General features: G+C 41.2%; 1 protein-coding gene across 5 annotated transcripts in view; it reads right to left on the bottom strand.

The window, feature by feature from the left end:
* Positions 1-339: 339 nt before the first annotated feature.
* PIMREG (PICALM interacting mitotic regulator) overlaps positions 340-24,001 on the bottom strand; it is a 66,161-nt gene continuing 42,499 nt past the window's right edge. For 4 of the 5 annotated variants that reach the window (XM_069226996.1, XM_069226997.1, XM_069226998.1 and 1 more), the window contains exons 4-5: positions 22,193-22,284; positions 340-13,115 (exon numbers count right to left, since the gene is read on the bottom strand). In XM_069226996.1, coding sequence (XP_069083097.1) covers positions 12,941-13,115; positions 22,193-22,284 — 267 coding nt within the window. In that variant the 3' untranslated portion in view covers positions 340-12,940. Of the gene's footprint in view, positions 13,116-16,157; positions 16,205-22,192; positions 22,285-24,001 lie in introns of all 5 variants that reach the window. The other variant, XM_069227001.1, reaches the window with a different exon arrangement.

Genomic DNA, 24,001 nt, shown 5'->3' on the forward strand with positions numbered 1-24,001 from the left:
GCAAAGGTCAACTTTAAGGGTCCATCAGGCCTCCTTTTGTTTAAGGATCTTAGCTGGGAGCTATGCGGAGGGCGGGGGGCGGGGGGCGATGCACAACTAAAAGCAATTAGGGCAAAACAAATGCACACAGCTTATCACTTCACAGACACTTAAGAGTCCCTAGATCCAAGAGATATAGATGCACTGTAGGAATGTTAGTGTGTTGGTCTATCCCAGTCTTTACACAAATAGCAATTTAAATACCACAATAGCATTATTCATCCCAATTTAGGGTATCATAGTGCTTACATCACACGTACATAAAAAAGCGAGCATTGCCTAAAGAAATTTGAACAAAAATAGTAGCTGCAGCATTTTATTTTCCTTGCGACAAATGAGGATAAATACAGACGGAAATGTTAAAATATACTGTACATACATACATAGATACACCAAAATACCGGGAGCCCTAATCATGATATACAGAAATATTGATATAGCAAAACTTTTCATGGACCCCAGACCTAATTAGATAAAAGATCAATATGTATAAATAACGATTCAGATCTGCTATCACACAAAATACATACTAGGGAAGAGTCCACCTCAATATCCATAAGTGCGTCAACAGAAAGAAGTCATATGAATGAGAGAACTGTTTTTACCAATATTCGTGTGAAAACAACATGTACTCTACTGTCCTTGCATAATGAATTTGGAATCACATATAGGCTGTGTTAATGATTAATGTTAAAGCATGGTAGAGTGTGTTTGTGACCGTTAGGTGTATGAATGGTATGGTTTTAATGGCCTTTAAAAAAAATAAAAAAAATGTTTTTTAAATTATTTCCATGACCATTTTCGTGATGAAATTGTGCATCCAAGACACATTGTTTAATTCAATAATTTCTTAGTTATTGTTGAAATAAATGCATTTAATATCCATATGTATAATGTTTTTATTTGCATTGCATTCATTGCCTAATCATGCATCTAGTGTTTATCTAAGGTGTGTAGGGCTAGCACATGGCATGTAGTGAGATTTTAATTTTGCAGGTTCTCCCTCAGAGTGTGGCCTCCTGTTGCTGAACCAGTTTTTGTTGACATTAGAACACTAAGCACTTTTTCCCTGCTAAACAGTGGTAAAGTGCTTATGCTCTCTCCCTAAAACATTGTGAACACGGTAAAACTGCCTTACACCTATATGGCACATTTGTGAGTCCCTAGTAAACATTACTTCACTGTCAATTAAACGTCAATTGTGGGCCTTGTAGGAAATTGGATTACTGTTTGAGAGGGGGGGTGTGGGGGGGAACCCTACTCAAGCTGCGACCACAGTTCTGGTCAGTGGGGGAAAACACAAACAAACCCCAAACTTGCAAATTTCTAAAATGGTGTGGGATTTTTCTTGTGTTATCAAATTCCCTTAACCCAAACTTCTGCTTTGAGTAAATGCAACATTCTCAAATACGATGAACAAGAGCACTACACAAGCCTAACTGAGGATGACACACCACCTATGCAAGCATTTAGGGCCATATGTACATACACATTTTCCCATAGACATAGAATGGGTAAAACCCTTTGATACATCTGGCCCTTAGCTCTTTGATCCGGCTTAGAGGAACTTGAATGTGACATGGTAACTTGTTCAGCCTTGCCAGTCTCTGCTGCTTCAAAGCAATAACACATACCAGGCCAGAGTAGCTTTATCCAGACTTCCATACAGTCATTCACTTTAGGAATCAGTTTTCATCACCAACTGACTTCAAACAATGACTAGAAGCGCTGGTATTACTACTTTCATAGTGGCAGGTTGCTTATTTTTAAGCCTGCTTAAGATAATATTGCTTTAATTAACCAAGTGGTGCATGTATTAATGCACATTCTATAAAAGTGAAGAATGTACTATGTCAATAAGACATAGCCTATTGTTGTCTCACCATCTTTGAAGTATAGTAATTAATACTGCATGGACCCTTTAACCACAGTCCCGAAGCCTTGAGCTTCACTGAGCTGTTAAAACCGTGGGCCAAGGTGACCTCAGTTCTTCTTGAACCGCAAATAAGCAGTGGCCAGGGACAATGTGAGAGAGCAGAATGCCTTCCTTGCACAACATGTAGGACGCTTGACCGGCAAGAAGATCCACTGATACACAGATGACAGGCAGCTCAACATGCAGGCTAAATAGCGTTTGTCTTGATCATCACACCACCATATCTGACAGGTAACAAGATGTCCATTGGCCAAATTAACACATTTATCAAGGACATCACCAGATCTAAAATGAAGACTGAATCAAGCCAGGCCTTTCTCGTACCCAGGACATGACAGTCCAGCCTAACAGAATAATTAAGCTCTGTCTCTTCTCCATTTCTGACAGAATTGAAGACACACATTTTTAAGCCACAAGTCATTCACAATTAACTTCAGCCCGGACTCATGGATGCCACATGAAGAGTCAGCACATTACATGTAAGTAGGTGATACTTGCCCTGCCTCTCCTATATCCCACCAGCTTTGAACAACTCTTTGCTGCTTTACAGCGAGGTTCACAATTTACAAGAGAAATCAGATCAATTTCCTCCACCTCATTACCAGGCTATTGAGAACCTTGAAGCAAGAAACATGTCTAGACCAATCTCTTTCTGGCTACAAATGAAAATGTTTTGCATTAGCAGAAAAATTTACTTTTGCTGTTTCGAGCCACACCCTAGCTTCATCACTACAAATTCCTCATTCAAGGAAATGCACAAAGCAAGCTGCCAGCTCAACAGCACCTAATGGTGACATTGGTAGGATCACTGCGTTCTGTGACATACATTTGGTTCCTGCCGACCAAGAAGCATACCATCAGTGGTTGCTCACCTTGGAAATGCCTGTAGCCCAAAATAATCTGTCACTTTTGTCACGTGCCACAAGATTTTCAGGAAAAAAAAAATGAATTTGACCACTAGTCAATATGATTTGTTGTTTGAGAGATGTCCACTAAAGGGAGGTGTGAAATCATTAAAAGAATACACTATTACCAAATCAATCAATCAGCTTTTATAAGGGGCGGCTTATCACCCGGGGGTCCCAAATGGGAAAACAACATTTAAACAATAAGAGCACAAAACCAAAAACCATGGGGAAACTCCATCAAGGGCCCCAAGCACACCTCTGCTGCGGTCAATGCAGCTCTTCTTGTTCCCGAGTTAGTATCCCATGGTCTTTAGTGAGACAACTATTCTTTGGAGGAAATTCACAACTCGACATATTTAGAAGTTATAATTATGCTTTTGTAATCTTCACCAACAAGAATCATAGAAACAGACAAACTTGGCGCTCCATTCTATCTTTCCTTGTACCTCTACCCTGGACAAAGTATGGCAGGCTATGTTATTGTTGGAGTTTAGATAACGTGTGCTAACAAGCTATCGTGGGTAGTCATAAATTGTTCTAATTGTGCCCAAGCTGGATGAATGCAGATTTGCTTTAAGAACAAATGGCACACTGCTAGACACCAAATTATATTAAACGGGTTTTGCTCTCATTAAATGGAAAACATTAGAAAGTCGTGTTACAAAAAATGCGCAGTTTTATTTTCCTTCATTTTTTAACATAAAAAAAATTAGCATTTTACAATAATATGCATGCAATTTAGTGTCGCTGCCATCAAGCTAAGGTGCCTGTTGTCTGCAAACAGAAGTGAAATAAAATTATTTTACATGACATGTTCTAAGTAAATGGCCATACACACATTGTTTTGAAAATACATGTTTCCAATCTGAATTCACTTAAAAAAAACACAATAAATTGGTTTAACAATCTAACCGAAGCAATGTGTAAAATACAGATACGTAGCACAAAAACTCTGCCTCAAGAAATATGTAATTCTGTAGGGATTCCAAAAGACCACAATTCTTTGCCCTTCGGTGAAATATATTTGACTGCGTTAAAATAAAAAATAAAAAACAACAAACACTGAGAAAAAGGTTTGGTAATAAGACAATGAAAACATGTACCTGGGTGTAGTGTCGGGTGACCCTTACTGTCCTCCGCTGTGGATTTAAACAACTGCAGATCACCCATCTTGCAATAACTGCCCTTACCCGAACATAATGATTGATGAAAAGGGCAGTTAATGTATGGTTGCCAAGAGACACCAGAATAACTCCCAGTGAGTTGTGCAGTGTTAAGAAGCCAAACATTTACATCATAACCCAACCTGTTATTCTCAACTGGACCGAAGCTGTGTGTAATGCAATATTTTACCTAACAGACATTTCCAGTTTTAATACAGGCTTTTAATGCACTCCTTGCAATATATCAATTTAAAAAGTAGCCTATGCAATCGACGTGATCTGTGAAACAACAGTGCATCAAAGTGGTGCTATTTCATATAGGTGAAACATGATTTACCCATCTCTTTTGATCGTGTAAGTACAAAGAAAGCAGAGGTTGTAAGGCCAAGTTACTGAATGGAAGAACATGCTTTGCTTACTTACCAGTAATTGGATTATTACGAGCCCCCCTCTTGCTTGACTTCATAACAGCATGAGGCCTCCTGCACCTCCATCGACACTCCCCCTACTAGAATACACACCCCTCCCCCTCCTTACTGCCTGTATCATCGCCAGCTCCACCAAAGATCAGCGGGCTTGGACTGCCCGGGAGGGAGGGCATAAGGAAGCCAAGCGAGAGGATGACTCTGTAATGCAATTACCGGTAAGTAATCTAAGCATTACCTCCTCCTCCCTCTTGCTTGGCTTCATTACATTATGAGGTATACCCAAAGCTACAAACAAAAGCCAGCACAACTTGAGAAATGCAGAAACAAGCCTCATTACAGAAAGAAACAAGCCACGGTTTACACTACCCCAAACAGACCCTGTAATGCTTAGTAAAGTGTAGAGGGAATTGACCAAGTGGCTGAACAAGAACGGAAATGGTACACCAAACTGGGAATAGGCCGCAGCAATTAGAAAACATATCCATGCGCTTAAAGTCTGCGTAGTAGGTTTGTAACTCTTCTTGGCAGGCTCAAAATTCAAATTCTAAGAGGAACCCTGCTGAAAGCTTTCCTCCCTTTCAAAATAAATCAAGAGAACCCTCCGCACATCCAGGGAATGAAGACAAACTTCCTCAGGTGACTGGGGGTCACGACAAAATACAGGCAAAATAACCTTCTGCTGAGCATGAAGGCTAGAATTGACACTGGGAATAAACCCAGGACCCGGTCTCAGCACCAAATAACCCTAAAAAAAATTAATTAATAAATAAATTAAAAAAATACAAAATAAAAAAAAATAAAAATCAGTAAAAAGAGAGCTCTACAGGAAAGAAAACCAAGTTCACCCAGTCCCCTACCTAAAGTAACGGCCACAAGAAAAACACTTTCAGGGTAAGGGACAGGAGATCAATGGCAAAAAAAGAGGCTCAGAAGGAGGATAACACAGAGCCTGCAGGACAATGGGCAAATCCCAGGAAGGACAAACAGGCAAATGTTTAGGACACATGTTGGAAAACCCTTTAAACAGCTTCTGAACCAGACCATGGGAGTCCACTAGAGTACCCCAGAGAGCAAGAAAAGTTGTGATTGCATCCCATTGCAGCTTCAGAGTGGAAGGAGACATTACATTCCTAATGAAAATCCATCTTGCAAAAACTGAAGGATCTAGGGAAAAGGAGACAGATCTAACCTGCTGATTCCCACACTATTTGCCAAAAGAAACCCAGTGCCTAGCATAGGAGGCCCTGGTGGAAGGTCTCCTAGCAGCCTGAATATGACACCGAAACAGAACAACCCAGAGCCATCAACCCAGACCACTCAGCCTCCAAACCCTCAAGTGCAGACCAAGCAGGGACTTTCCCTGAAGGACCACGACACTCAGAGTAAGGATTCATAGGTAGCAACCACACCCTGCCCCTCTTCATCCTCACCAGAAGAGGAAACCAAGAATAGTAGCCGGAGCAACCAGGATTACCTGGGCTCCCTCTCTCCAAGCAGAAACCTCTTGATTAAAGGGAAAAGAGGGAAAGCAAACAGCAGACCCTGAGGCTATGGACAGGACAGGGGATCTATCCCCCAAGCTGACCGCTCCTTCATTCTGGAACATAAGCGAGGACGTAGAGTGATGTAGATCTACCACCGGGCACCACCACCTCTGCCACATCTGGCTGAATAGCTGGGGACAAAGACAAAAATCGCGAGAGGATGGAATCGCTCCGCTCAAAAGATTCCTCTGCGAATTCAGAAGACCCTGAATATAAATCGCAGTCAGAGGCAGGAGGCGAGCCTGGCTCCAATAAAAAGGGACGCACAGGAGGGACATGATACGCAACAATCTTCTCAACCCTGTTGTCTTGAAGAGTAACTACTCCAAAGTCTGTGCAAAACCGGGCTCTGATGAACACACAATCCTGTCCCAGAATCAACTGTAATTCCTGGGAGTTGAGCAGAAATCCAACGGAGGTTAACACCTTGATCATAAGGCTGTCTTGTTCCCCCTCATAACTGGCAGAACCTGCCTAGATTGATCAATTGTCCAGATAGGGCTGGATGCAAACACCATGCCGATGAAGAAGATTAATCAATGGAGCCAGAACCTTTGTGAACACCTGGTTGGCACACTGTAACCCAAACAGGAGTACACAGAACTGAAAATGAGCTTCCCCCCAACCTAGAAACAGAGATACATTCAATGTGCTAGGTGAATAGGAGCATGCAAGTGAGTATCCTGTAAATTGATGGTAGCCAGAAAGTCTTGCACAGAAACCAGAGGAATGATAGTTTGTAAGGTTACCATGTAAAAGTGCACCACTTCTATCCAATTGTTAAGTCATTTTAAGTTGAGCACAGGATGAAGGCCTTCCAACACTTTCAGCACCAAAAACAGAATGGAGTAAATCCCCCTGTCCTTGTTCTTCCTCCGGAACCAGGATGATGGCCTTCTTTTGAATAATGCAGAAATTCCATCCCACAAGGCCTGCTTCCGAAGATGACTTCTGAGGACAGAAGTACGGATGTACACAGAGACCAAAGATGGAGCTGACGTCGATAAATTAACCATTCAGAATGATGTTCAGAAACAACTGATCCGAAAAATAAGCTTTTTACTGATGGGAAAAAAAGTATTTGGGCCTTCCTCCCACAGTCTCCGGGCCCGGAGGGTTGGAACAGCCTTCCAATCCCAGAGTCAAACATGTCAGGTGGCCATCACCACCGAGCTAGAAGTAACCGAGGCCCCTTTGATACTATTGGCTGAGATGTCTGCCAAAGATTTGGACAGTTGCCCCATATGAGCCAGGTGGTCAAAAACATTTACACTCTCCTGCATCAGTTCGGCCAACTAATCAAAATCCTTAACCAAAGACTGAGAGGTCAAGGCAGCATAGGAAGAAGCATGCAGCGTCAGGTTAGTTGCCCCAAAATATTGTTTCAGCCTTGCATCCACCTTTTTTTTCAGTAAAGTCTGAGGGTGAATAGTCACCAGCATTCAAAGAAGACATGCAGGGCAAAGGAGCCTAAACTGAGAATACTTGAATGCTCTGGGGCAACAGAGATTCCACCTCTTCCAATTGATAAGATTTCTGCAAAATTGCGGAATTTCCAGCCCCCAAATATTGCCTCCTTAATTTTGGGCTGCCTTGACAAACTGAGGAAACCATCCACATTTTCCTCAACTTGGGGAGGGATCCAACCCCAGATTATCCTGAATGTACAAAAGGATGGAACTTAAGTGTTCTCTGGAAATAAACTTCCCTCCAGAGGAACCAGGGTTATTGAGCAAATAATTACTGTCAGAATCAGAAGAAATGTCCAAAGACTTCTTTTTCCAGTTGTGAGAAGGCCTTGCTGTCAATGCCCTTGCCACTGCCTCAATCAATCATAGCATGCCCCTAGTTGGCCGACGGTCTGTTCTTTGCATCAGGACAGTGATGGGAAAGCTGTTCAGACACCCCCCTGCCCCCCTCCTCACTCCTCGATAAGGGACAAGGAGGAACGATACCAAACAGAGGTGACAAAAAGAGGGTTTAAATATCAATTCACATGTAAAATTGACCAATAGGAAGAAACACATCGGTCCTCCCCAGGTAAAGTAACAGACACACGGGGGCTCATCTTCCCGGTCTCCCATATTTGACAGTGGGCGAGCACAGCAATCGCCAGCTGCAATCAACGTGGTCCCATCCAAGAGAGGCACCGCACTCTCGAATAGAAACTGGCCAAAGCTAGCTGGTGCTGCCATGAGCAGCAGCATCGCAAAGCCAGATAAGATTCCTCGAATGCAGGCTTCTCAGGAGGGCACACAGTAAACCTTCGCTTCCAAAGAGGTGCCTGCCAGAAGCTCACCTCCAGTGCCCCGTGGCCCCCGTCTGTGAAGAGAACAAATGGCCCAAAGGGGAAATGTTGGCACAAATCAGCATAGCTCTCCTTCAGTATGCCAGGGCACTACCCATGAAGAATCAGGTGGCGCACTGAAATGCAGGAGTATATGTACCGCCACCTGCCCGTTGTTGGAGATGACACAAAGAAACAGGCAGTAGTGGGTGGGGGATTAACAGAGTAAGGAGAGTGGTGAAGGCGCGGAAAGTCTCATACCATTATGAAGCCAAACGAGAGGGAGGAGGAGGTAACTGCTACCTTGTTTAGATAGACAGGAAATAACATTAATTATACAATATGGTAAAGTGATATATGTAGATAACACTACATATTTGTAATTGAAATAACTTTTCAGAAAGCATACAGTACAACACCTGCAAACTGCTATATTACAAACCTAGGGACCGACTTTCCACCAGTCTATAGCCATATATTTGCAGAAAGCATGAAGCCTTTAAGGGATAATAGAATAATTTAAATGTAATGTAGACATTTTATTATTATGTTGGATGGGTTCTACAATGCAATAAAGTATGAGCTCATTTAATATTGTACAATTGGACCTAAAAAGCAAAGATGCACAGAAATGGTCCCATATCCATTTCTTATTTGGTAAAGGTCACATTTATTGAGAAAGTGGGTGCTCTAGAGGGAAGACACCACTGTGGACAATTTGTGAGCATGCAAACAGTAAAACGAAATGCAAAGTGTAAAGTCCTTCATACAATGAATCGATTCTATTGTACGGGCTCCCTTCCATAAAGTTGATCTATACAACTGAGCAGTAGGCTCATGAGTCAAATGACCAACTAATTATATAATAAACTTTCCTTCGGCAGAGGTGAGGCAAAGCTTCTCGATCAGAACAAGTTTTACAAGATAAGGAGAACACATGGTGAATCAATATTCTTTCTTCAGAATGGTTCAGATGTGGGTATCTGAGAACTAAACATAGCATTAGAAAATACAAACATGTAAGGCACAAAATGTGTAACTCCAGAATCTTCAGTACGTGTAATACTAAAAGAAAGAGAATTTGATTTGCTACAAAAGTACCACATACAGACACACAAGGAGCTCTGAGATTTGACTCTGAGGCCGATTTCACAAAGGTTTGTACACTCACAGATAATCTACAGCTGGAAAACAGTGCCCTTTGTCAAAAGAGTTCGAATTCCCATAATGGCAGGATCTCTGCAGCTTTCCATTCAGGGATTGCATATGGCTGCTGAAAATTTACCAGATGTACAAATGTTTGTGTTGTTGTAGGTGACTCCCAAGGCTGAGAACATGGTTTTTACCTTGAGAGTGCTAAGGAGTAGCTAATGATAGTGTTGGGAACAGAATAGTAACTTCCTTATTAACTTTCAAAGGTTTGCAAAAATGTACTTAGACTTTTAAACGTACATCTAAGAGGAACAGTTATCACGTGAGAGTGTGAAAAACAATCTTATGTTTTGTGAGCAGGAGATGTAGAGGAAGGCAGGTCTTCCAGCAAGGTTTTTAAGAGAAGAGAAAAAAAGGGAGAAGAAAAAAATATATATGGACAATGCATGATTATACTCACTTAACACTATGCAAATCTGTCCGTGGACAATCGGAATGCGTTGGGTTAGGGAAAACTGATGTATGCTATAAAATGTACAAAGGTTTTAGTTAACTGAAAGAGTATGAAAACAACATGTCTGAATGATCTGTGAATCCTAAAACAATCAGACATCACCACAGATTGTATGGTATATCTATGCCTGCTGGGACTTTCAATAAGTTTGTGGATCGACCCCTTAGATTTTTACCTCCTTCATCTTTATGTAGAGGAATTAAATTAAATCTTGAGTGACATGCAATTCTTAAAGAAAACGGTTTTAAATCTTAGTTTAGAAGCTTGCAATTCTGAAATGTGTGCAACTGCTGCTTCCATGTCTTATTCAGCCCAGCTGCTTAGAAACATGTTTCCTAAAATAAACAAGCATTTGCAATGCAACGGGTCTCGCATTTGCTTGAGTTAGAGCTATTAGCGTTGTAAACTCCTAACTGGATTTTTCTTGCCACACAAATTGAAAGAAAAAAAAAAAAAAAAAAAAAAAAAAAGCGTGATCACGCTGAAATTGAAAAACAAAAAACAGAGCGTGATCGCGCTATGTAAAACCCAGCGCGATTGCGCTGCGTGGAAAATAAAGATAAAGTAGTCCGGAAACCATGGTGAAAACATAGAGCCTCGTATGTTTTCAGTAGTTGGACGATGTTCTCGAGGAGGGCTAAACACTGGAAAAGGCATGACGTAGGCATGCCTTTCACTAATGAAATCAAGCGGATTTTAAAAGGCAAGCCCACGAACCAATGAAAGTGACAGGCGTGACATGGGCGTGGTTAAAAGCCCAAACAGAGATTACAACAGGGACGGAGCACTTGTGCACTCGACCCTAAAAAGGAAAGGTTGGGAAAATCATGTCAACACAATGTCAAGAAGAGTCAGGAATGGGTTTTAAACTAAGGCAATCTAGAAGAGCCATCATTCTTTTACCCAAAAAATACAATTTGGATAACAGCAAAGGCTTTGAAACTTTGTTTAAATATTATATTTTTCTCTCAATGAATGTTTCACTGTAATGAAAACAAAAGTGGACTACAATAACTATTCCCTACTACTGTGGAAAGAAGCATTATAATCCCTCCTGCTAGCACTCCCCAAATAATTGCACTTAGAGGAAGCACAGACTACTTGTGACCTAAAAAATAGTATTTTTTATTATGAGACGGATTGTTCCCTAAACACTACCAATTTTACTGCAAGCAAAATAAGGTACAGTGACATAAAACAAATGCTGGGGAACATACAAAATCGCAGTGTTTTGGGAAAAAAGTGACACGTGAGGCAGTTTGACAGCATATGTGAATGGTGGGGTATTTTCTATTTTTTGATACTTCAGAGCAGAGCTCAAAATAAATGACAACTGCGGGAGATGACTTCGTGTTAACTTGTTGATAGTTGCGAGTTAGTTCAGCTATGGTAATGGAAATATATATTTTCAGATTATACTCTGCTTATCCAAAAGGCTATGGTGGAATAGTGCTCCAAATTGAAAGGACAACAGGTATATCTACTTGAACCAGATGTATTTTAGGTATTTTCTGAACCATGAAGATTTTTTGGGACGTACTAGTAGCACTTAAGACTATAGGTCTGTATTTGAAAACATACAGACTGGTCAATTCCAGGACCATTGTGTTGGAGCTGCTGAAATGGTTTTATCAGCAGATTAGCCGTGTTGAGTACAACTATCCTATAAGATGGATCTGAATCTTGGATTCTCTGAAGTGAGGCATTGATTTTATAGCACTTTATAACGTTACTTGTTTCCAAGTAGTTCGTGCAAGTACTGTTATATTAAACGTGCTAGACTGGCTTCGAGTCAGGACTAACAGTTATTTAGAGAACCTCAGCACTCATATGGAAGAAAGTGCATTCCTCTCTACAAATGTGTCAACATTCAAATGTTTTGCAGGAATATTTTTTTATTTATACACACACTGCACATCGAGCACTTTAAAATCCTTAATCTTATTTGTTTTGAACCAAAGCAAGGCAACTAAGACTTAATGCATTTTGCATGCTAGCAGTCCAATTCTTGGATATAGATTACAAAAGGATACTGAAAAAAGTGTTTCGTCCAAGAACGCACTCGTGTTAGGGAGCGTTAATACAACAAAAAAGGTATTTGTGGGCATAGGAGAATTACATTTTGTTACTTACAAGAAAGAAATGCGAATGAAGTATAACAAGTGTGCTTCACCAAGTACAAGAACATTCCTGAAAGTTTGGTTACCTGGCTCCATCAGAACTTTAGAAATCCATTATCCTCCTCTGCAAAACTGCTCGACCTCTTATGAGTAGGTAATCTAGCTATTTAACAAAACGCAACATGCTTTCGATCTCTGCTGCATGAGTAGGAATGCCTCGCATTTCAAATCTAAACACTACTGTTCAGGTATCCCACATTATGTTCCTCCTCCGCCCTAGAGACCTTCCCATCAAGCCCCTATCGCCCCTGCCCCAGCTCCACCATCCCCAATATTATATCACAAGAAATCGGTGCTAAAGTGATGGGAGACTTATTATGTAGTGTGAGTATGTTTCTTAAAGTAGAACACATGTTTTACTAAAAGCACCTAAGCTACACACCATAGAAAAGTACAAGTGTCTATATCACGTCATGCTAAATGTCCCAAGAGAAAGCCTAGGCGCTGATTCAACCAGTATAAAGGAAAACAACATGTTTTTGATGAGATGTTTGGGGAAAAATCTGGACTTTTTTTTGTTCCAATGTGCCCCTGAAACCCTGTCTCTAAAGGCAGCTTGGAAATAAGGTTTACCATTGATTTTGGTTGTTCCAGTGAAGCAGTCATTTTTTTTTTTTTTTTTTTTTTGTTTAAGGGTCATGTCTTGAACCCTCAGTTCCTCAGGTCAGAAAAGGCTTCCCAGCTTCCACTCACTGTGGAACACAGTTCTGCTAGGTCGTAGCTTGAAAGTCACGTCAAGGGCGGAAGCACCGAGTGGGGAGATGCGTGGCCGGAGTCCCACACATCAGCCTAGTGGGCTCCCAGGCTGGTGATACTGTTTAGAGCAAGTTCAGTCCAGGTGCCAACGGTGCGTCCGAGTCGCTTTGCGCCCTTCCGCAGTGACCTCCTCGAGAGTGTTCGAGACCGTTGCAAGTACTGCACATTTCTTGCCATTAAACGGTGATCGTGTGCTATTGCTTCTTCTCTGAGGAAGGAAAAAGGAATATTGTATCAAGATCAAACCAAGCAAACCGTCCAGGTTAGTCACTCATTAAAAGGCATGCGCTTAGTAAGGAAAAGACAGACCACTGCAAAGCTGCAGGGATGTACATCTTCAATGTCGCTTTTATGCTTTTTTTTGTACACTTAAGGCTTCTTACAACAAACAAAGTTTCTTGGCTTGCTCATTTTTTCATGCTATGGCCTGTGACTATGGGAGGGCGAACTTTTTCAAGTGAAGAAACTGTGCACAGTATCTGTACTGGTCAACAGACCCTGATGCTTTTAATCAGGCTTGATCATTCGTAGGTGCAGAGGACACTTTCTGCATCCCAGCCCCTTACTTCGGTTCATGTTCTGTCTATTGAGCACTTTTCACTCAGTGCTTCTGCATTCAAAGATGGCTCGACAAGCCTCACTGCAGAAAGTGATGATTTATTGCTCCGCCTCGAACCCCACTGCTCTTCTCAGTTTGGTCATATTTGGCAGAGGTCCAAAGTCTGGATCTTCAAGCTCTCCCTCAAGCCTGGCACAGACCAGAGTGACACAGGGTGACATCTAGAGGACTAGGGAGTGAGAACCCCTGCAGCAGGAAGACTAGCCAACCCACTGGGGGCACCTGGCTTCTGTCGCTGCTTGGGCACAGTCTTGCAGAAACAGCAAAGACTTGACACTGTTGGACTTTGAGTGGACGACTGAGAAAGGAAAGTTTACATTGTGAAATTATATAGGCACTATCCATTAAACTTAGGAAATAGGGAGTAGTAGGATTAATTTCGGATGAATTACTTGTAACTCCAAGCAAATGGTTCTATAAAATATGTAAAGCTAGCAGAAAGGTACCACATATGGTGACAGACTGGTTTAGGGTGAAGATCAGAGTTACTGGGATGGTGAGGTTTAGGGTGAAAGTTATGGTTACATATGAGGTTATGGTTAGTTACAAGGCTAGGAGTAGAGTTACATTTAGGTACGAAATAAGACGAGGGTTTTGAGTGGGCTGAGGGAAAACGATTTGAACTAAATGTACTTTCAAACCCAATGCTTCCAACTAGTGTCAATTTCATTTCAAATGGGTATTTTCAAACAATTTGCTAACAAAGCTTCTGAATTGAACTAGGGACTCTTGATTCTTTTCTGGCTGATTTCTTCAAACTAATTTGAAAGAATTTTACCACTCAAAGTAAATTTTACATTTGACACCCATCTTTATTTCTTACAAGGCCCATGGCATTTCTAGCTTACAAAAAAGTAGATTTGCTATTGGGGTTGGACCTGGCATAGTCATTAGGAACTGTGGGCTTTATTACAAGCTACATACCTGATGCACAGGTATCCTGTGTGTGAAAGGTTTCGAACAGACAGCTATTTTAAGCTAAGCTCATCTTTCCCTCCCTCATTCATTCATCAAACGCTGAAAACCCTGAGCATATTTCATTGCAACTACAGTAAGGTACTACTTTGCCAAAAGTCAGGTTCTTTGTGGGACATTAACTAACACTAGCTAGATTGCTGCTGTGCAAAGGGAAGGAGTTACTGTTAGTTAATTTCGGGTTAGAAAACAGTGTGAACGGGAAATCTTAGTTAGGACAGTTAAATTACGGAGTTACCTCAAAAGCAAGATTGGCTGCATGAATCACTGTTTTACAAAGCATGTGCGTTTAGTTTAGCATCACCATCAGTGCTGCGCTTTTAGGCTCAGCCAAGGTTTTCATACATAAAACAAACCATCCACAAATGACAAGTTAGAGCGCAGTTTGAGTAAACACCTAAGGAACGGTACGGTAATGAGGACTGAAGAGGAGGGTCACTGTGAAAGAAACACTAGCATATCGTCCAAATTAACTAAATGAAGAGTTTTAGCACATGGACAAAATCCAGACAGCCACCACTGCACCAGCCCAAAGTGCATGCGCAGGAGGCCATCTTAGAATGAGTTTTATTTATAAAGGCAACAATTCTAAGATGGTCGCCCCACGTGCGTGTTCTTACTCACGTCAACGCATTCAGACTGGTGTGGGTTCAAGACTGATTTTCACATGACTGGGCCTAAACTGAGAATTTATGGTGCTAAAAATAATGGACTGTGATGCTGCCCAGAGTAATTACCAGCGGCTGAGATTAATTCAAGCATTTCACCCATCACTTCTTTGCATTCTCCACCTGTGCCTCTCTTAGAATGTTTTTTCTCAAAGTAAAGGAAAACACATTCATACATGGACACCAGAGCGTGAATACTCATGCAGCCAAAGTGTGTATCAGCCCGGAAATGATGTAAAAGAAAAACACCGGAAAAGCCAGTAGTTTTGCACCAGGTTACTTAGGTAAGACTGATTGTCTACATCCATGCTTTTTTTCTTAATTGCACTGAAGGCTGAGATTAAGATATAGTCTTGCATGTGGAGATGCCTTTTAACCGAATCCCGAAATAGTGAGATTTGACTACATGCATGTGTCTCAAGATGTGTAACTAACTGGAAAATAGTAACCCATGGAAAAGAAAGGAGTGGAGTAAATGCATATGAAATTATGAAAGTCAAGGGACTGAAAAAATCGACACACAATGTAAAGGGGCTACTATCATGCTAAGCACTTATCTGCCAAAGCCAATTCATTGGAGATGTTTAAGATGGGAAGGGTATTTATAAGGCAATCAATAGAAAGTGTGCACAGTTCTTGAAAGCAAGACGGTTTAAATAACAAATGAATGAAGCTATGAATGAACCCCAGGCACTAATCCACCACTGGAAAGAGATTGTACACTAGGTGGCAGAAAGAAACCAGTTAACTGACAGAAAGGATGTGCCAACTATCGATCTAAATTCAAGGGGGAGGGTTGATTTGATCAATAGACATTAAGGAATGGGGAGCTTGCCCCTTGGCTGGTCATGCATTTTTAGTCGGATTTATTCATTTGCAGCTTTACAGACAGGTTAACAGTGAACAGTTCACCGCAGCACAGCAATTTCCACAGCAAGTGCACACAACCACACACGTGAAGTGCAATCAAACAATATTTAAATGTTACCTGGTCCGGGTTATCTTCAGTTAGGAATGAGACAAACTGTCATATCACTGATAACAAATGGAAGAATTGCAAGATACAAACTTTAATCAGAATTTAAAAAAGTAAACTATAAAGGGCAACATTTAATAACCATATAGACATATTGGGTCCAATGGGACAAAACGATCTAGGAGCATAACACACAACGTAACTCTTCTGGTAGCATTTTGTTTTCATGCCCTGTTGAGCTATCTCCCCCCCCCCCACGCAACACTGCATTCACTTCTAAATTGGCGACACTTTCACTCGGAACCAAAACAATGGAGAGTACACAGTGCCAATAAAATCACTGGACAGTTTTTCTAAAATTAAAACAAATAGCCCAGTTCAGAGCTCTGTGCGCGTGTGGCTTTTGTCGAGACTTGTGTGTGTTTGCTCCTAATGTTCCAGGCTTACTTCACATCTACACACCTAATGTAAGTATGAGCCTAAATACCAGTAGTTTTTAGATGCGCAGCCACATTGGCAGCACAATATGTCTGTGACTTTGAAATCTTAATGAGATTGTCATAAATTGCTGTATTATTCATGTCCATGTTTTTTTCTCCATCTCGAGGCCTGCTGGAAGCCCAGTACGGTGATTAGCCTGTGCCATTAAGCAGTAATTTCCAAGCCAGAAGGCGGATGGGCCTGCATTATCTAATTTTCACACTTATTCACCGGAGAAACGTTACTGACAAAACTCTGGGGCTACTCAATTGACACAATCCAATTTAACATTAACAAACCACTGCAATCTAGAGCTTTAGTCCCACTGAGGGTGAAGAAAACTACAGTTCCCAGAATACATTGTCAAATGAGCGCCTAGGCCTGAAACACAGTAGAAGGATGACCTAGGTGATCTGATAATTATAGGTTTTCTGATATTTACTGGCTACAAACAGTTGCCATAAAGCTACCATCTTCACTTCCCATCTTCGAAGTGTATTTGCTTTTATCTTCTCCGTTCGCTTGAAGATAATCCATCCAAGTAGCCATCCTCTACAGTACTTCATCATGCAAAGGAAAGACATGACATACAACTTGGGATTCTTATAGACAGGACACCTATAACCACCTATTTGTAATCTGATTATTGACAGAGTGCCTACACACCCCAGCACCACCAATGACGGGGATGGTGGATTCTCAAAAGGACCAAGAACTGTAGCATCAGCAGCACCTTGAGAGGAACGTCTTCCAAGTCACTCAAGTATTTCTGAATACTAAGATGTATGCAGGGGGACAAACAGAGGAAAGATACAAAAGAGCAATTGAAGGTTTGCTGTGGAAGGAAGGAATGCGGACGACCGGTCCTTTTAAAGATGATGTATTGACCTATATTTGAAGGGATGGTCTGCTCCAAGAAGCACACAAATAATATTTTGTTTATTGACATTGGCCCCATGGCTTATTACACAACTGTTAGACCTGGCATCCTTGGTGGGGTTTCCTCTAACGTTTTGCCTCCCAACCTCCTGTTTTTGCTGGCCTTAGGATTCTGCGCCCCTTACCACTGCTAACCAGTGCTAAAGTGATTGTGTTATTTCCCCATCGTGTGGTAACACTGGCTTATCCCCAATTGGCAGATTTAATTTACTTATAAGTCCCAAGTGGGTGCACTACATTTGCTCAGGGCCTATAAATTAAGTGCTACTAGTGGGCCTGCAGCTTAAGTAGCCCTGTAAACCTGTCTCAGGCCTGCTACTGCACACCCTGTATGTGCGGTTTTAAACAGCCATTGTGACCTGGCAAAGTCAATCTTCTGTCATGCCCAAATCTTCCTTTCTAATACACATGTCACCCCTAAAGTAGGCTCTAGACAGCCTCCAGGACAGGATGCAAGGTATTTAAAAGATTGGACATCTCCTTTAAAGTTTTAGATGTCCTGCTGGGGAAAAAAAAACTCAAATTCATTTATCACCAAATCAAGGCCTATCTCTTTCATAGGCTAGCATTGGGATTACTTCATTACATCTTATCAGTGTAATTCACAATCTGACTCTGAGTTTGGGGTCTCTGAAATCACACTTTTAAACCACAACTTTTGGTGAAGACAGATTTTAAATTGCAATTCTGAAAATGCCACTTTAAGAAAGTTGTATTTTGTTTGCCTTAGCCATTTGATGCCTGCGGTCTGTCTCTAACTACATGCCTGGGGTGAGGGAGAGCTGGGTTTTGTGCATTCTACCTAGACACCCACTCACAAAGGGAGCTCAGATGTGACTTGATGGGCCATCTGTGCCACATTAGGCCATTCGGGGCAGGATGGGAGGGAGAAGCTGGACACAGCCTCACTAACACCTGAATAGGCTGGTTCCAGTCTATACAGAAAGGGCTGCGTACCCTCCCGTGCAGGGAGTCTGGAGTTAGGGCTCTGAGCACTTCAGAGGCATGTCTTTGAAGTCTCCCCACTTCAAGGGCCCACCTGGGTATAAGTACTGAACCTTTGACACTACCACTTCAGTACACTTATGGACCTGTGGATACTCTGCCAGGAAGAGGGACTGCTGTGCTGCTGAAGGACTGCTACCCTGCTGTTTGCTGGACAACTGCTTTGCTGTGCTGACCTGGGCCTGCTGCCCTCTTGCGTGGGAGTGAAAAAGACTGGACCTCAATCTCTCCAACCCAGAATGACTCCAAAGGGTAGTTGGCTGGCCTGCTGATCTGAAGACTCAGGGACATAACAGACTTCCAACCACCCTGTGGGCCTATGGTGCTTGCTCCAGAAAAATAGATGCATACTCTGCTGCAGGAGTAGAATCAACGCATCACCACTGTTGCATGGAGGAAACAGACGCATCAATTCTGTGCGAGTTGGAACCAGAGCAACCGGACTTGCATTACCGTGGTACATCTCATTTTGAAACCAGCGTATCACCTTGGGAACAGGTACTACAACACTTTTCTCTGCACAAGGTCCTTACATCTCAGTCGACAGCAGTCATGCAGACAGCAGCCTCACGGACGCCAAAACTCCGCATTGCAGCCTCTTTGCTCCTTGGAACTAACACATCGCCTTGACTACACAGCACATCTCATCCTCAACACCAGCCTTCCCATCAGAAGCCCTGGCGCCTGGGCCCTCGACGCATCGGGAAATAGCACCACAGTCTCAGCGCATTTCATAATCGATAAAGTGCCACTGTTGTGTGTGGGAATCCACCCCACCCACCCCAAACGAACACTGACATCCGCTCTACTGCGTGGTTCAGAACCGATGCAATGCTCTGCAAACCAGATTTAAGGTACTTTGATTCAGCGAGTCCAACTGGGTCCCTGTAGTCAACCTGTGCTCCATCGCAGTTGGCTTGAACTTTTGACTTTGCCCCAGTTGTGCACGACCGGATATCTCTAGTTAGCGTTTCTTACTTCTAAGTGCTATTTTGCAGCATATTCTTTAAAAATGTATAACTCAAGTTTTACTTATTGGATTTTTGTCATTTTGGTCTTGTTTTAGTTATTAAATTGAGTTCTATTTTTCTAACCTGTGGGATTCTTTTCTGTGTGGTTTTTTCACTGTATTACTGTTTGAAGTGTTGCATAAATACTTTACACATTGCCTACAAGCTAAGCCTGACTGCTCTGCGCCAAGCTAGCAGAGGGTGAGCACAGATTAATTTGGGGTTTGCTTGTGCCTTATCCTGACCACGATTGCGATGGCTGCTTGACCAGGGCCCACACCACATTTAATCAACAACGTAACTTCTCACAACAACAATCAATTAAACTTTGGTGGTTGTGTTCTTATGATGAAAACTTTCTAGCACATATTTTATTTCTTTGTCCTACTTTACTAAAAGTGATGACAAAGTATCTGAAGGAAGAATTAAATGCTGCTAATATTTTCACCATGGCTGATGCACTTGTACTACTTGAGAAGAGTAATGCCAATAGAATTGGTTGCTTAGACTGGAAAACATTTTTGAACCAACTTATCAGAGCTTAACAGCATCTTTTACTCAGATGTTTGCTGTGACTATTTCATCTTTTGTTCAGAGGGCCCACTGCATTAGCTAAGTCGAATTTCTATTATCATTTACATGTTGATTTTGTTTTAACTACATGACTGTATAGTTTTAATAAACATTGTGTATATTGTACAATTAGGTGTTAACCTAAATAAGCTTTACACATATTTAAAGAACCAACAAACAGCATGCCTTCTTAGTGGGAGCAATATAGATTTTAGTTTGTGAGTCACTCTGGTATGATTAATGAACCTATGACAGACTGATACACAAAGCTACATCTTAAGAAGAAATTCCATAGATATTGATTTAAAAATAACTCTTCATGCACACCTCTATTCTGGATGTACATGAAAAATAACTAATTTTATAGCTTGCTCTTTGGAAAGATGTGTTTCTACTTCAGAGAAAATTGGTTGGGGGTTTCAGTCAATTCCACTTGAGTAACACTGAAATGGTCATACTATTCATCTGACAATGTTAACCATTAGATAATAAATCTCATCAACTATTCCTCAGTGCCATTCATATTTCATCATGCAGTAGAAGTCAGTTTAGGAGGTCCCTTTACGTTGTTCTACTTGCCCAATACAGCATCTCTTTAGGAGTGATGCACTGGGTCTATATTCATGGAGGCCAAGTGAAAAGAGTTTGGTATGACCCTTTGTGGTAACCTGCTTTTTTTTTATACTATCCAATGACATCATTGACATGTTGTATGTAAGGGGGGGGGGGGTTCATGTTGTCTGTCCTGACAGTCAAACTTGTGATGAGCTACTGGTAACATATGCTCCTGGTGGAGCCTGCTATAATACATACTGGTACCTGTGCCGTGATACTGAATAACATCTCCATGAGTGCCTACGCTTATTACCTGCCAACATATATCACACACCCTTCCACTCTTTTCCTTGAGTTGGCAGTAATTTTCCCTATTATACATTGAAGATTACTGTTTATTAGGGCCACTGTGTGCTCAGGAATAATCTTTGCTCGAATAATCGAGCTGACCAAAGAGAATAGAATGAAAACAATTTTGACAAGTATACACTTTAATGCGACAATGAGCCTGGTGTGACTAGATCAGAGGAAAGTAGTAAGTGGATCGCACAGAGTGAATATATCCGTATTTGGTCACTCTGAATGTATATTTTAAACTGATGTAAGGCGAGTAAGACTAGAATAAACTAGGCCAGGTTTTCCTAAAGAATATCCACAATGCTGCAACTGTTCAATAACTCCAAGAAGAATGGGGACCACTGAACGGGGCTGAGGGAAATTGATTCATCAGACAGAACATTTGTAAACCTTACAACAAATTGCTTTCCTTCGAGCCCTCTATTACCTTTATAATTGCTTTTATGATTTATTATTGCTACTTTGCTGGAAATGTGTCACCAATAAATATAAGTCCTGTTGGCACATATGGAAGAGAAAGCTTGGATTACTATGGAATTGACAACAAATTCCTTCATATCAGACTTACATGAGAAATGGGGGGTGGGGGGGTTTATTGCCCAGAATAGATACCAAGGGGAGCTCTGGAACCCAGACATTTCAGATCAGCCATCTAAAATTTACAGTGTCATGTGCACTCACGCATTTATGTCAGTATGTACAATTATTTACCTACAAGGCCTGCTTCGCAGACCTCAAGATAAGTACTGTACATCCTTTCTGAAATAATTAATCTAGGCTTCATTTTTACTCTGCCTACTGCATCAACAACCCAGTGCAACATCAAGTAATGGGTCTCTGAAACAGTTGGATCTATCTGCTGTGGTCACACACTGAATACAATCAATAAAGGAGAAGATTTTCCTCAAAGTCTAGCAGGGCTTTCTCTGTTTCACGAGCAATAAGTAATGCTCTTTACTTACACGATATGGCATATTCTAGGAGAATCAACATTGTATTTTTTTCCAAAGGATGTAAGAAAAATACGGAGTATCTGTAGTTTGTTAATGACAAGCTGTTGTCATCAAGAGTTAAGGCTTCATTGCATCAAAAATGTAATCCAAAATAGCAACCTACAAATTAACTTACCTTTCATCTCGGTCGATAACCTCGTCAAACACCTGGGAAAGCCTCCGGAGCTGTCTAATCCCAGTGGAGACAGTTTCTAAATCTCTGTCAAACTGCCTGAAAAAAAATAATCATCTGTTGGTGATCTGAATTTCTCAAATTGCATGATCTTCTTGTGCTATGAAAGGCAATGGCTGCTAAACTAGTTTTCACATTTGAAGTTAATGTACATCCTGTCGGAGTCCTCTTAATTAAAGTCACAGCCCTATATCTAGCTATTCATGTTATATATTCTCATATGGCAGGTGAGGTAATATGAGGGCTAACAGTGTATGGGCCTGGGTTAAGGCTGGAGTAGGGAAGCAATGGAAGGTCACCAAGAGGAAACACTTTTGCTTATCAGCTTTTTAAGTGGATATTTCTTAAGGAGAATGGGAGGAAAGAAAGGAGATCTATCTTTGTTCAAGTAGAGCCGAGTTTTAGGCATCACTAAACCATAAAAAGAATGGGGTTAGTTGAATTTAAAAGAATTCAAAGGTTCGAAGCAAGGACCCACCAGCTGTAGGGAGACAGAGCTTCTGAGACCTAGTTGGTTACCTGACATAGTGAGGAGCTTGGTTAACTAAGTGGGGTTCTTCAGATGCGCGGTTTCGTAGGTGGGGCAGCACAGTTTAAAATGGATTCATGCTGGCACAGGTCGCCAATGCAATTCACATAAAATTGGCGAGACCCCGGAGAAAAACATTTGTTTTGTAATGATCTTTTAAAAGCAGTACTGAAAACTCCATTAGCAAGGTACTTCAGTTTCATACTATCATAAACCAACATATGAAGGGGTGCCTGCAGAAAGCAGGAGGAAAAGCGGAGATCAGGATAAACAGCTACTCAGGACTGAATATTTAATGGAGAGACCATGCTGCCCTTTGATAAAAGGATAAGCAATGAAGATGGATATTCTCTTGAATAAAAAATAAAAAAATTAAAAAAAAAACTGCCGACAGGATCACAATGTTTGCTCTTACACTTCTTGCAATCAGACAACCAGTCTCCAGGTAACTCACTACATAGGAGGGAGTAGGCAGCATTTGATGCAGTTACTCCAGGTGTTACGGACACCTCTATAGCATTCTCCAAAGAGTTTATGGACAATGGAAAAGAGGTCTTTCCATCTCATTGTAGATTCCATTAAATGAAAAGCAGGCACTAATAACATTTAATATGCATATGCGCGCTCACTGTGTGGAGTTTATTAAATTACTCTGTTAGACATATATAGGCATATTGTGAATTTATATAAACACTATATATCTCAAAATTGGTGACTGCAATACTGGTTCAACCCACTGGTACATAAGAAAAGTATTTGTTGGATTGTGGCTCATTTTTGTTTTTCTTTAAAAAAAATAAAAAAAAGTATACATGAATGGGTTTGACTTTTGTTAAGTATTGTGCGCACTGGTGAAGAGACATGAAAAGGGTTATAGGTAGATCGCCAAACGTTACTTTTCCCGCTTAAAATAGGGGTCTTTAGCTCGCAGTCTAAACCATTTGATAAAACAAAACTCTTGGCAAAGTGTTAGTGGCCTTCATGAATTGCACATCTATTTCAATTTGGGGTAAATCTGTTTAGAAAGGTTTCCAAAAGCAACTGCAGATAAATTGACATTTCATAGGATGTTGTACAGTTGGGTTTGCTGACTAACTGTGCACCCGAGCTCGATAAAGGGTTCACTGCAGAGGACATAATACACTTACTTCCGCATCTATTATTAAGTATATGAAAAAGAAAAGATATTCTGAGACCATATTGTAAACATTAGCTACGACTAT

The sequence above is a fragment of the Pleurodeles waltl genome, chromosome 3_2 (assembly GCF_031143425.1).
Source record: "Pleurodeles waltl isolate 20211129_DDA chromosome 3_2, aPleWal1.hap1.20221129, whole genome shotgun sequence".
NCBI lineage: Eukaryota > Metazoa > Chordata > Amphibia > Caudata > Salamandridae > Pleurodeles > Pleurodeles waltl.